This window comes from Hirundo rustica, chromosome 3 (genome assembly GCF_015227805.2).
Source record: "Hirundo rustica isolate bHirRus1 chromosome 3, bHirRus1.pri.v3, whole genome shotgun sequence".
NCBI lineage: Eukaryota > Metazoa > Chordata > Aves > Passeriformes > Hirundinidae > Hirundo > Hirundo rustica.
The window spans coordinates 5811280-5824195 of NC_053452.1; the positions used below are offsets into that span (position 1 = coordinate 5811280).

Consider the following 12916-nt stretch of genomic DNA (forward strand, 5'->3'; position numbering starts at 1 on the left):
GTGTGGTGGACAGGCACAAAAACTTGGGTTAGTACGCACTCAGCTTGGACGTACCTCCAGATGTGAGGAGATAATCCTGAATTTTTAGAATACTGCAGTTTTAAACGTGATTCAATCAAGTTTGATGGGTGAAACCACTGATGTTCTTCCTGATGCAGCTGATGAATTGTGGACCCAGGTGCTTTGAGAGATGGGAGGTGTGCACCTGTGATGGTCACTTCACTTGGAACACAGGCTTGCCCTTGACACTGATGTGGTTTTTTTGCCCAGTTTATCTTGAAACTTCTTGGGAAATGAGGTTTCTACACTCTACTATGGTACCAGTTTCCTTTTTAATTTTTCTCTCAGGAAGACTAATTTCCAAATATTCCACCTCTTATCTACCTTAACTCTAAACATCCCCTAGAGTACCACTATCTTTTCAACATTTGAAGAGTTTATCTGTTCCCCTTTCAGGCTAGTTTGTAATTGGGAAAAATCCCTCCTTTCCTGGCCTGCTACTGACAAGACACATACATTCCACTTTAACAGTTACTTTAGGTACTGTTTTCTTACATAAACCTTGTACATTCATACAATAATCTCTGTTTTATAGTTTAGAGCAATAATTTCAAGGAAATCTTTTAACTCTGCCCTCATCTACAGCTCCATTTCAACACTAAAATGATAGAAATATTAACCTTTAATGCTGTTCCTTGGCCAAAGACATTAAATGTTACCTCACTCCTTTCTGGAAGTCCAGTCACTTAATCCCAGGAAATAAAAAATAACCCTGCTATATTTCCTACACTATTGGCATTGAATCCCAAGGAACTCCTAATGCACATGAAAAGGCATTGGACAACATCTAACTGATCAGAGCTATTTTCTTAGCTGGAAGGGAAAATACCCAAATTAAATTAAAAGTAAGGAAAAAAACAAATGAAAACCAATCTGTTTTGATCAATTTCTGGTGCCCCATAACTTCTGCCCTAGGCCTTGGCCTATCTCACTCCTAAGTAAATATGCATGGAAGAGAGCAGAAGCCCACCACAAACCATGTAAGAACACAGTAACTGATTAATCCTAAACTGGAAATGGTAGAAGCCAAGGAAAACATTAGCTGGAGTTCAAATAATAAAAATATGATTTAGCAAGTCCGTTTAACTTGTGCCCTGGTCACTGCCAAAACTTGTTCATGCTTTTTGGAGTCAAGATTGATGGCTAGATGGTCTCCCTCAGTTTGGAACACAAATGGAATACATTTGCTCCTAGGCTGGTCCAAGTTAAGAACCGGCTTTCACTAGGAGTTACATTTACTTTTGATGACTTTTTTTTTTTCTTTTGAAGATAATAGAGACATTAAAAAGCAAACAAACATATACTTAATGCTATTTATTTGACATGTAGCTTGAGTGCTTCCCAAGTCGAGGGGCCAATTCTGCCTTCAGTTGTAACCAAGCAAAATCTGTGGTTTATGGTTTCAAACACAAGTCTGATTTCCAGAAATGCTCTTGTTGGCTAACAATGACCCTTTTCAAATTTTGCCAGCTGCCAAGTCTAGGCTTATGCACAGTGTAAACACTTTAAGATACTCCTAATGGAAACAGAAGGCAAATTTCTTTCCATACCATAAACTTCACCATACTAAGACTATGGTGTCCCATATAACAATATTTTTTTAAAGAAGGAAAGCTCAGTGTTTTCTTTTATATCTCTGGAAAAAGCATTTCTGTAAAAATTTGCCAAGCCAAACTTGCAAATCAAGATATTATGACTTGGAGAATGGCTCTGACCAAGTTATTTAAATTCTATATTTGCTGTCCCTGAAGCATAACTTAAGGAAAAAAAATAAAAAATGGTATTAACTATTGTAAGAAGAATACATTAACTACACTCTAACTCCTCTTAAACCCTCTCGATGAATGTTAATTTGGCATTTGGCAAACCTTCAAGAAAACTATCGTTAGCCAATATGGGGCTGGAAAATTTTAGTCTTTCAAAAACCCTGGTCCAAGGAAGGAAAGAACATACACACGAAAAGAGTAAGAGTAGTTCTACTCCGTCCTTCTCCAGCTTTTAGTTTTGGTTTTTTTTTTTTTTTTTGCATATGAAATGTTCTTAGCTACCAGCTGGCTCAGCTGCCCAGGCTGTGAGCCTGTTCCTGGCAGTACCCGCCTGGCTGCGCGTGTCCCGGGCTGGCAGTGGTGGCAGGGACACGGCGCGGTGGCCCGCGGTGGCATTCGCCCTCGAGTCACAGCGGAACTGCTTTACAACCAAACCACGCTCTACAGTCTCTGATCCGCTTAGACTGTGAAAACAACTAGCTAACCAACCAACCTAGCTACTGCTAGGGATAGCTTCCAACAGGAGACTGTTAGAGAGCTGAGCTCCGTTTTTCTTTTACTTTATGCCTTTCAGAAGCATAGACACTCAGGGCATGAGTGGTCTTAACATTATTTAGCCTTTATGGAGCTGAAGGAACTTTATGGTTCCTTTTAGTAGGTACTCTGAGGTTTAGCATGCTTTTATTTTGTATTCCAAAAGAAGGCTCTTTGAACTTTGGAAAATTAAATCTCATTTGAGAATGAACTGCAAAACTACAGGAAAAGAAAACTCTACACCAAACATAAATCTGGAAATATAAGTTAGTATAGTTAAAAAGCTGTCAGTGGGTTTGTCCCACTGCTTGGACTGATCCATGCCTCTGTGTTACCAGTCTACCTTCTTGTTCCCTAGTGGTCAATATTCAGGGTTAAGGATTTAAAAGTGAACAAAGCTCAGCAGCTGGAACCTTTTCTGCCAGCCATGTGACCAATGGGAACACTTGTCAGTAAAATGTTGGTGGTCCACTTAAATTCTGCATGATCAAAGTCCTTAAATCCGAGCTCTCTTTTAGTAGTGCCAAGCGATGTTTATTTGTAGTTTTGCTCTGTTTATTCTGGTTGAAAGGACACGTACAGCCTGCTTTGGATCAGCTGATCTGCTGCCGACCTGTTTCACCTCTGAGTGACAGGTGTTTAGATAAGGACCGATTTGGTCCCTTTGCAGATGGAAAACGTTAGGCAAAAAGAAAGCACTGGCAACTATGAAGTTGTGATGACACGAGATCATAAAAGATTTCTTCCCCTCCCCAAAAAAAAGCTAATTGGCTAAGCTGTGCCAGCATTTTGCAGTAAAATGGCATAAGAGACTGCCCATCCAGACTGGCTGTATTTCAGCAACACATGATACAATCCCTACATATAAAGTTCTAATGCCAGTATTATAAACCCTGTCATGTCCTGTGAATGAGTGGTTCTGATTTCCTTCTCTCTGGGGCAGGTGTTGCTACTCCCCAAACCGCCCTTGTCCTGCTCCCCCATTTCCTGTTACCACCACAGCAGCCTTGCCTAGATCCCTGCAAATCCTCTTACTGTCCAAACCCCTGACTCTTCAGCCTTTCTTGCCCTTCCCTTCTCCAACTCCCCTTCCATGAGCTCCCTGGCTGCCTTCCCAATGACCTTCTCCAGACTGGAGCAGTTGCCAGGATGAAGCCCAGGATGGTGAGCACGGCTGGTGGCCCTGCTTTGCTGCTCCAGTGATTGTTTGCCTTCCTGGCTGGGGGCAAGCTGCACCACACGAGTGAACCGTAGCTATCTGGCTGAGATGCTCTATAATTATGTTGTATTAGTGATGCTGCTATTATGAGATGGATTCTCAAAGGCACTGCTCTCATCTGAATTCCTCTAGGGACTAGGGCTACTGGTCCTGTCCTGCTCTCAGTACATCTCCCACTCAACTATGATTTGCTAAAAGTCAACGTTCAGAACAATGTACAGCATCTAACTGGAGCTCCAGAATACAGGGTTCAGGCTGTCATAATGGAAACCAACCTATTTATGAGATCACAGAATGCTATTGGAACTTCTACTCTCATTAAGATTTCCCTCAGATACCTAGAGTCAGAGTTTGCCCCACTCAATTCATCATTCTGCCCTCATATATGATAGAATACTCATCTTTCTACAACACAAACCTGTAAATGCCCTCCACGAGGATGATAATTTTTCTCCATGCTCTGTGGGTGCGAGGCTGTCCATATATTATTGCATCTCTCAGCAACTTCTCGAGGCTCTGCATATCTTTATTTAAAAATAAGAAAAAGGAGGAAGGAAAAACATTAACAAAAATTTTTCTCAAGAGCTTTCAATTTTCTCTTGGGCGCTATTTTTCCTATGCAGAAAAAGACAACATTAAAAAAAAAAAAAAAAAAAAAGTCCTAAAGATAAGCTAATACACTATTTTGGTGCCTAAATGCTTGGCACTGGTGGGACATCAATATAAGGAGGGTTGGAACAAGATTATGATCCTTAGCTGCTTAAAGGCTGAGTGTGGGTCACCTAAAAAAATTCTTGAAGGAAATTTTGAAAAAGATGGAAGAAGCAAGAAAAAATACCACAGAAATCAGGGTCAGGCCAAATGTGACTCTCAATATACCAGCATTCTGGAGTCTCCAATGAATAGACACTCTTCAAAATGAATTATTCTGGTACTTTTCAGGAATCCAGACTGGCATTTCAAAATGTTTTCCAAGAACATCCTACAGAGTCTCATAATACCCAAGAAACATTACAGATCAGCTCAAACTGTGGGCTGAGAAAATCAATGGCATTTTTTCACAATACAAACCTATTTGCTTCAGCAACACATCTTAACACAGTTGATACAAACTTCTACAACAGCACAAAGTGAAATGTGTAAAATGAATTGTCCCGAGCGGGAAAAAAAAATGCATCTTAGAAATATTAATAAATTGACCCATAGTTTGGTTTCTGCCTGAGGGGAATGGGGCCATTTGCATATTAATTGCCCATTGTGAGTAACCCGTGCCCTGAGAGGTGGCCAGGCTATGACCTGAACCCTTCCAGGAACATCCTGATGCCTCACCTTTTCCTAGCAACATTCAGCGATGCTGGTGGAAGGTAAAGTGTTACCCTGGTTTTTCTGAGTTTCTTTATTAGCTTTTTGATTTTCATAAATGGAGTCAAATCTTTTAGTTACTGTAAAATATTAGAGTAGTTTTTCTACCTTTCCCACAGAAGTAATATGAACAAATCCTTTGTTTTTCATTCTCTGTCCTTTGTTTGCATATTTCTAACCTGAAAACAATTGTAACTGACAATTCGTCTGGCCACTGAGGCTGAGGGGTGGAAACCCCAAAAAGCCAATCTTCTGCTAGACCCACAAATGTATAAAAGTAAAAGAATAAACAAAGGGGTCTCTTCTCTCCGCCCTTTCAGCTGGAAGCTGGATCAGAAGAACCTCTGCAGAAATCTCTTGTCTGCGTGTGATTTCTTTGTGTTTCTCAGTGACAGTAAAGGTGTCAGCAAAGACCCTGCCACTCTGTCCCTGACCTAACAAGTCCCTGCTGCACTCTACAACTCCACAAAGCACAAAACAGGCACGGACAATACCAGTTGCCCCTTGTTTCAGTGGTGCAGTGGCCTGCACAGCTCAGGGAGCTCCGAGATGGAAATGCTGCCAGGAATGATGCGATGCAGACAGCACGCTTTCCACTAGATGGCAATCAAGGAAATAAAAGTTCTTTGGTGCTTTATACGGGAAAGTTATAACCAAGCTGAGCATTCGCAGCTGCTCACGTTCTCTTTTGTTTTGAGTAGGGAATACTTAAAACTCCTCTTAAAGGGCTCCCTCAGGATGACAGAGAGCTCACAGTAAAATCTGGACACCCCCTTTTCTCCACCAAATTAGTCTCTACTGATGTCACTGTCATCTAAATCCTTTTGGGACCTTGGAAACCCTCTTCTGAATCACACAGGGTTTTTCAATTCAGTGTTCTATGTGTCAGTCCAGGTTGGCTCTTGACTTCAGAAAAGTCATTCTGCCTCTGAGTTAGAAGCATGGCTTGAAGATTCAGTTGTTTTAGCACATTCACATCAAAAGAAAAAAAAAAAAAAAAGGAAAGAGAAGATTAAATGAAATGTATATAATTCTGTTTTAAAAAATACATGGCTGTGAATAGGTTCCTCTGTCCAAACTGCTGTGGACCACTGACTGGGGAGAACCTCTCCACGGGATGAGTCTCCCATTTATTTTTCCTCCTCTTTACACATAATATAGTCCTGCTGGAGTACAGGCTAAGAACATGTCTGTTTGCAGGATCGAGGCTATCTCACTTTCTTTTTGATGTCTCATTCTAAAAAAAACATCTATGTGTAACCTTTTCTGAAGCCTGTAATAGTCAACACACAATTTGTTCAGGTGCAAATGAATTTTACTGACCTATTAACTCTCTGCCTCATTTGGAAAGGGGAAATAGGCTGAAAGGAAAAATCTGTAACCTTTAGTATTTCCCACAAAAGGCTGCTTCTGTCCTTCAAGGTGAAAACAAAGTGCTCCATGTGCTTGTGTTTAAGCTTTTCAGAAAGTGGGATATACTGAACAGCAGGAAAAACAACAGTGCAACCCCAGGTGACTTTCAGATATCAAATCATTTACCCATTAAAAATAGTTATATTGAGAGACATTAGGACATTAAGATGATGAGCTGCACGAGTCCATCTTGAAGAACCAGTTATAGAGAAAATAACAGTCCTTCCTTGTTTGACCATCACCAACCAGCCCAGGGTTTTCAGCGGCAATGGCCAACAACCGCACACCAGCCCAGGGGGTTGGGGTAAGAATTTGACTTGGTTAATCAAAGCACACCCAAATCTATCCATGTTTTCCCTTTCCACCTTCTCCTTATTGCCCAGATATGGAGGATAAAGTTTCCTAAGAGGGGACAGTGGATCTGTCAGGGGGTTGGTGGACTTGCATAATCCTTGTTTGGGATCTCTCACAGCTACTTCAAGAGTAACAGCAAGAACACAAACTGCCAGTGGGCTGGAGCGAGTCTGGGCCTGGGCAGGCAGCGTGTCATGCTGCCTGCAGTGCAGGTGGGACAGCAGGCTCCTGGAGGGAGCACAGACACGGCGTCTCCACCCCTCATCCTTACACTGTAATGCTGGGGATGTCATCACCATTCCTCTGCGTGGGCTGGAAACCTCCCGTGTGTCAGCTGAATGCTGTTTAATTAAAATAAACAGGCTGCTACTACTCTTGTCACGTTCTTCCTTCTGCTGCACGCTCGTAACTCTGATTTTCAGGTTCTCCCCTCTTGCACTCTCATGCAAGCTGGCACAGACCCTGTGGCTCCACACGAGTATCTTTGTTCGGAACGCGGGAGCGGTGATCGCTGCAGCCACGGTGACAGGCTGAGACTCCCCTCCCTGCCCCTCCATAAACTCCAGTCTCTCTGAAAGTAGAGGGCACTGGCTCAAGAAAGCTCCCTGTCCACACTTGGGAAGCAGGATGTGGCTTTCTCAAGGCAGAGAGGGCAGACACAGCGTGCAGGGAGCAGGACAGACCAGTCTCCTTGCCCTGGCGGCGTCTGCGTGTGTCACGGGGAATTACACGCCCAACTGGATTAGGCTGCAGTCCACCTATCTGGGCAATGATCTTGTCTCTGATACGTGGCCAGAGACTTCAAGGAGCACAAAACCTTAGTGGGTAACGTGCTTTTCATGCTGCTCTGGAATAGCTGCAACACCGCCCTCCCTTCTGAAATTCAAGGGTACCTACACGCTTGGAAAAAAAAATTAAAAATGAAGGAACCATCCTGTACTAAACCACCACAAACTCTTTGGGGTTTGCAAGCAAAGAGATCTCTTTCTAATTTTCACCTGTTTATTTATCTCTTTCATTTCCCCCCTATTTTATTTGCTTGCTTAATTCGTTGCACTTATTTTTCTGCTTTTCTCTCTCTTTTTTTTTTTTTTTTTCCCTTTTCTTTCCTTCTTTTAAGCTAGAGAATATATTTGCACTGAAAGGTGAAGGCGTTCTGCCATCTAGAAGTTCCTCCAGTGTTCACTACAACTCCTCCAGGTAGCTGTGCATTCTCTTTAAGGTGTCCTCATGGCACTTGTATCTGAACTCCACAGCAGTAATTTGACAGGGTAGACTGAGAAATGCCGGAGCTGGATTAACATAAATTCACAATTGTTGTCCAAGCTGGGAACTGTATTTTGTATGGAAACCTGGACAGCTCACACTTGCATCACGCACTTGTCATCAACCACTTGATCTGTGATAAAGTAAAAAATCCCTTCCTACTTTCACACCATTGAAAAGGTGCATGAGGAGGAGCTGGGAATGTATTGCCCTGATTCCCATTACAGATGTGGATTTCAAGCACCAGATTACAGGCTGGATTTTCACCTAACCTATGTGCTTGGTTATACTTTGCAATTTCCTGCCCTCCTTACAGGATCATTTGTTCATACCCAGTGAAATGCCCTTGCAATGAAGAGAACTGGAAATATATTTTCCCCCATGGCCTGAGTTCTGTACCTTGTCACAACATTCCCACAGACTGTTCATGCAATTGCAAATCTAAACCTGAAAATGGGACTGCAATTGAGTTGCTTGATGCTACATGGAAAAAAATGTAGTAGAATTAGAAAGAATAAACAAATCCTAGGCCTTGTATGATGCCCTCTTTTACAGGCTGCTAAGAACAGAACTCACTTGGATGTAATTATTCCATAACACCCTCATCTGCTCGCTGAAGGAACACCTGATACCAGTAAAAGACCCCTTATAAAAGATGTGAGGAAAGGGTGCTGTGAGAGAAACCCCTTGATAAAATCACAGGCTGATTAATGGTTAAATATTTGATTTTGCTTTTCATGTTTTATTGGGAGGGTCAAGGATTTTGGCTAATACTTAACCAGAAAAAAGGTCAGAGGTCCTGAAAAGGGGTTTTTAAATGTGCGGTGTTCTTAAAAGATTGTCCTAGGGAAAAAAAAAAAAAAAAAAAAAAAAAAAAGAGCCAAACCCCTACAGGTGATAAGTCAATAATCTCTCCCTGAACCAGGAAGTGAAAACATCAGATTTTAGCCTCCATTTAGCTGAAGGACCCCCAAGCCTGTTATCTGGGGAATGTGGGAGAGACTCCCTGGAGCCCAAGGCTGGTGAGGGTAACATCAAACACCTTCTGGCAAAAAACATAACCAAGACCAGGCCACTGCTGCCCCAGTGGTGGGGAGATGTTTCACCCTCCCACCTTCTCCCACTGCACACTGGCTGCAGCAATTCCAGTGCAGCAATGCAGCTCTTTCCTATCTTCCCAAACAAATCACTGCCTGGGAAATGGTAACCTAAGTGGTGTACACACCACAGCAGGGGAGACAAAAGGCAGGTACTTTATGGGCAGGTCAGAATCATTTTAGTCCACTAAAACACTACTGCATATATTTAAGACTGCTTAGACACTAAAATAAAATTGAAAAAAAAAAAAAAAAATTAAAATCCCCCCAACCTGCGATTCAGAGCAGGGGCTCCAGGGAGCTGAACTTTGCTGCTTGTGCCCACTAAACCCCACAAATGCCTGACACAGACAAACTCCCCTAAAGGCCAAACCCCACGTGCCAATCCTGCTATGCCCTCGGCAGGGTGAAGACTAGACACAGTGCTAATGAGAGCCCAGAGGAAGGGAAGGCTCTCTCCAATAGTTTTTAGTTATTGGGTAAAGATGGAATATTCTCTTACATTTCTCTCACACAGATGATGTCTAGGTGTGTGTGCCTGTGCATTTCTCTCAACCCAGGCCTGTAAATTCCTGCCTGTTTACAAGAAAGGGATTGTCCACTGGCAGGCAGGATGCAGGGCACATTCCTATGTCCAAATAAAAGCAAACTTACAGGTCCACAGCACCTTTTCGTTCTATTATTTACTTTAAGGCTTGAAAACCTTCTCATACACCCACGTGATGTTTTTGTCAAAAAGGAAAGACATCTGTATGCCTTTTATTTCACCTAGGGAAAGCACAGAGGTCTAAGGATTTTATCTATTCTAGAAAAACTATTCAGATTTTTTTATGGAAAGTGTAATGTCTAAGAGAGCTACCCGCTTATTGAAATAGAACTTCATTAACTTTTGTAAGAGTAAGAACTACATTATACATAAATAAGGTAATACCTAGAGATTCTTTCTTGTCTTACAAATAAAATAATTCTCTATTAATAATAAAATAATAATTATTTACTTTTGAAAGATGACAGACCAATCCTCTATTACAGATCTCACGCTTTGAAATAAAGTAAGAGTTGTACAGAATTAGCTACAGTACAGCCTTTGAAAGAAGAAGGTACTTCATAGCAAGTTTAAAATGGTAGATTTTACTCTCTTCTCTGTGAAATATTTTTATCATAGAGCAGTTTTGTATCATTTTTTCTTTTGACAAGGACTTGTTCCATAACAGAGCAGGGAAAGGAAAGAGGAGAGTAATTTATGCACTTGTTGATGGCGAAATCAATGCTTATTAAAGATCTTAAAGCAGTAACTTAAAGCACAAAGTTTTCTGTTCATGCACAAGGAACTTTGCATTCACACCAAGCAGTGACACGAAGCACAGCTCCATTCCCCGATTCCTAAGCATGACAATGACAGCACGAGCACACTCTGACAATTTGGGCATGCCTGTCTATGTCACATACCCACACATTAGCAAGAACGAATCTGGCAGCATAAGCAACACAGACTTTGTCTTGTTTAACAAAATAAACATCTGTCTAACTGGAAAGAACCCTCCTAAGCCGGAATTTTTGGTTACTTAATTAATTGAGTTTTGGTCCTTAATTTTTTTTTTTTTGCTGTACTGACTTGTGTTACACTACTCCCTGACAGACTCAGAGGGCACAAGGCTGTCTGCCCCATTTTGGGTGAAAGGACTACAGAGGCAGTCCTGCTGGGTTATGCTTTCCACTGTTATCTCCCCCAAAACACATCCTATTTCCCCCCAAAGCAAAAGGCACATACACACATCTCTGCACGTGCTATTTTAGTTGCTAGTGATGTGTAACTCATGGGTACGATTAAGGAAATATCAAAAGACACAACTTTCTAACCACAGAACTAATGAGCAGAGAGACTCAGTGTGGGCTGAAAGAAAGCATGAGCACGTGAAGCTTCTTCACATGAAGTGCTCCCTAAATGCAGCTCAGGCTCAAGACTACAAAACTGTGACAACGAAAGTTGTCACTCAATTCCAAACAGTATTTGCAGAAGTTTCCACAGTTTCTTTCTGGAAATAAGTTAAGGTGATGTTTCAGCAATGGCATACAAGACTGTCTTTGACAAATAAGATCTCTAATCTAGAAACTAACGAGTTTCTCCAAAACAAGTTGGATGGGCTTCCACTGAGGTTTGCCAAGATCCTCAAAGGAAGTGTCTGCATTTTCCAGTGCTAGATTAGCACTGCTTGGGTAGATCACTATTATTTTTTTGTTCGCCCATTATTCAGGAGAGCACCAACTTTAATTTGCTGTCAGTGCAACAGAAGCTGGTTAGGTATCAGGTTCTGGGGAGCGGAACGAGATATTGAGAGATGGTTAAGAGACTGAATTCCGTAAAGTGAGCATGACAGCTCCAGGTCATATCTTCAGAGCTGGGAGTAATACACTCCTCAGACTGGAATATTTTCTGAAATGATGTGGGAAGTGGCACAAGCCAGCTGGACTGCACGCAGCACAAGTGGGTGAAGAGGCTGAGAACGTCTGGATTTGGGTAGTAAGAGGTCAACCTGCAAGACGTGACATAACCTGATTGAACGGGATAAGGCATTGAACAACCAAGGAAAAGTTGAGAAAAGACTAGCGTGGCAACCATGCTGAGCATATCCAGATTTGTGGAAGTGGACCAAGTTGGGGTTTGCTACAGGTTAATCTACGGATAATTAATTCTGCAAAAATATGTGTGTTCAGATGGTCTTTAATCCTTGAACAATCTTCAGAAATTGCTTCTGGCCCAAAATTATGAATTGATATTAATTATAACAACATCTTATATTACAACTATAGTGTGCTTTTCATTCCAACTCATCCCTAGGCCTTTTACAGCATATGCATAATTCATTTTTGCTCCCCTTGGGGCTGAACACAACATTTAATAAAGAGAAGCGATTGTATTAGCCATTAAGAGAGGTAATCAGACCACTCTTCTGATTTCTTACCACTTCACTAGCCTCTAAACCTTCCTTGCAATCACTGCCTCGTGGCAGCAGTGAGGATGGAAAAGGGAATTGCAATGGGGTATAGGGGAAAAGAATAAACTCTTGTCATCAAAGGCAGTCCCAATATCTCTGACAGTAACCACAGCAGCATTAACTAAATAAAAGCTAAAGAGCTCAAGCATTTTAGAAGATAACTGTACAATTGCAAAGTTAATGTGTGATTTCTACACTAAAATTCCATTTCAAGGAACATTTGGGATGATGCTGTTGATATAACCATCTCTATCTTTGCTATTAGATCCCTGGGAATTCAGAGTAACCGCTTCAAAGGAATGCCATATGTTAAGATAATTTCGGTTTCACTGAACCTGCTGGAAACAAAGGCATGTTGTTGTAAGTGTGTTTCTACTGCTTAGGCTACACTGACAATAACAATAAAACTTTTGTGGCAGCACAGAGTCATTCAGCAAGTCAAAAAGAGACAAGAGCAATTATAGTATTCCACTATTAAATTTTTCCATCAGAAACCACTCATGATATTAAACAGTTGATCATCCTGCCCGGACAAACGTATCATCTGGGAACTGACAGCAAAGTAAGCCTTGAAAGAAATCATTCTTGCCTTTGAGGTGTGAATAACTCTGTCTCTAAATGTTTCCAACTTCAATACTCACTATTATGCTTGAAGATTCTAATAGTGGCACCTGAAAGCCTCGCACCGAGAACGAGAGAAGTGTGGTTCAATTCATCGCTTAAAATGAGGCAGCCCTGTGGAGAAGGAGCACAGTGAGCATCTGCAGGAGTTGGGAGGCTGCTGACTCGTGTGTGTGCCAGCATACACACGTGCCTAGGACAGAGCATCGCACCAATTAAGCTGTAAGG

At 41.7% G+C, this 12916-nt stretch overlaps 1 protein-coding gene across 2 annotated transcripts in view; it reads right to left on the reverse strand.

The window, feature by feature from the left end:
• Positions 1-12916, reverse strand: part of SPTLC3 (serine palmitoyltransferase long chain base subunit 3) — a 77590-nt gene that overhangs the window by 20941 nt on the left and 43733 nt on the right. For both annotated transcript variants that reach the window (XM_040059373.2, XM_040059372.2), the window contains exons 6-7: positions 12709-12802; positions 3998-4103 (exon numbers count right to left, since the gene is read on the reverse strand). In XM_040059373.2, coding sequence (XP_039915307.1) covers positions 3998-4103; positions 12709-12802 — 200 coding nt within the window. The remainder of the gene's footprint in view (positions 1-3997; positions 4104-12708; positions 12803-12916) is intronic.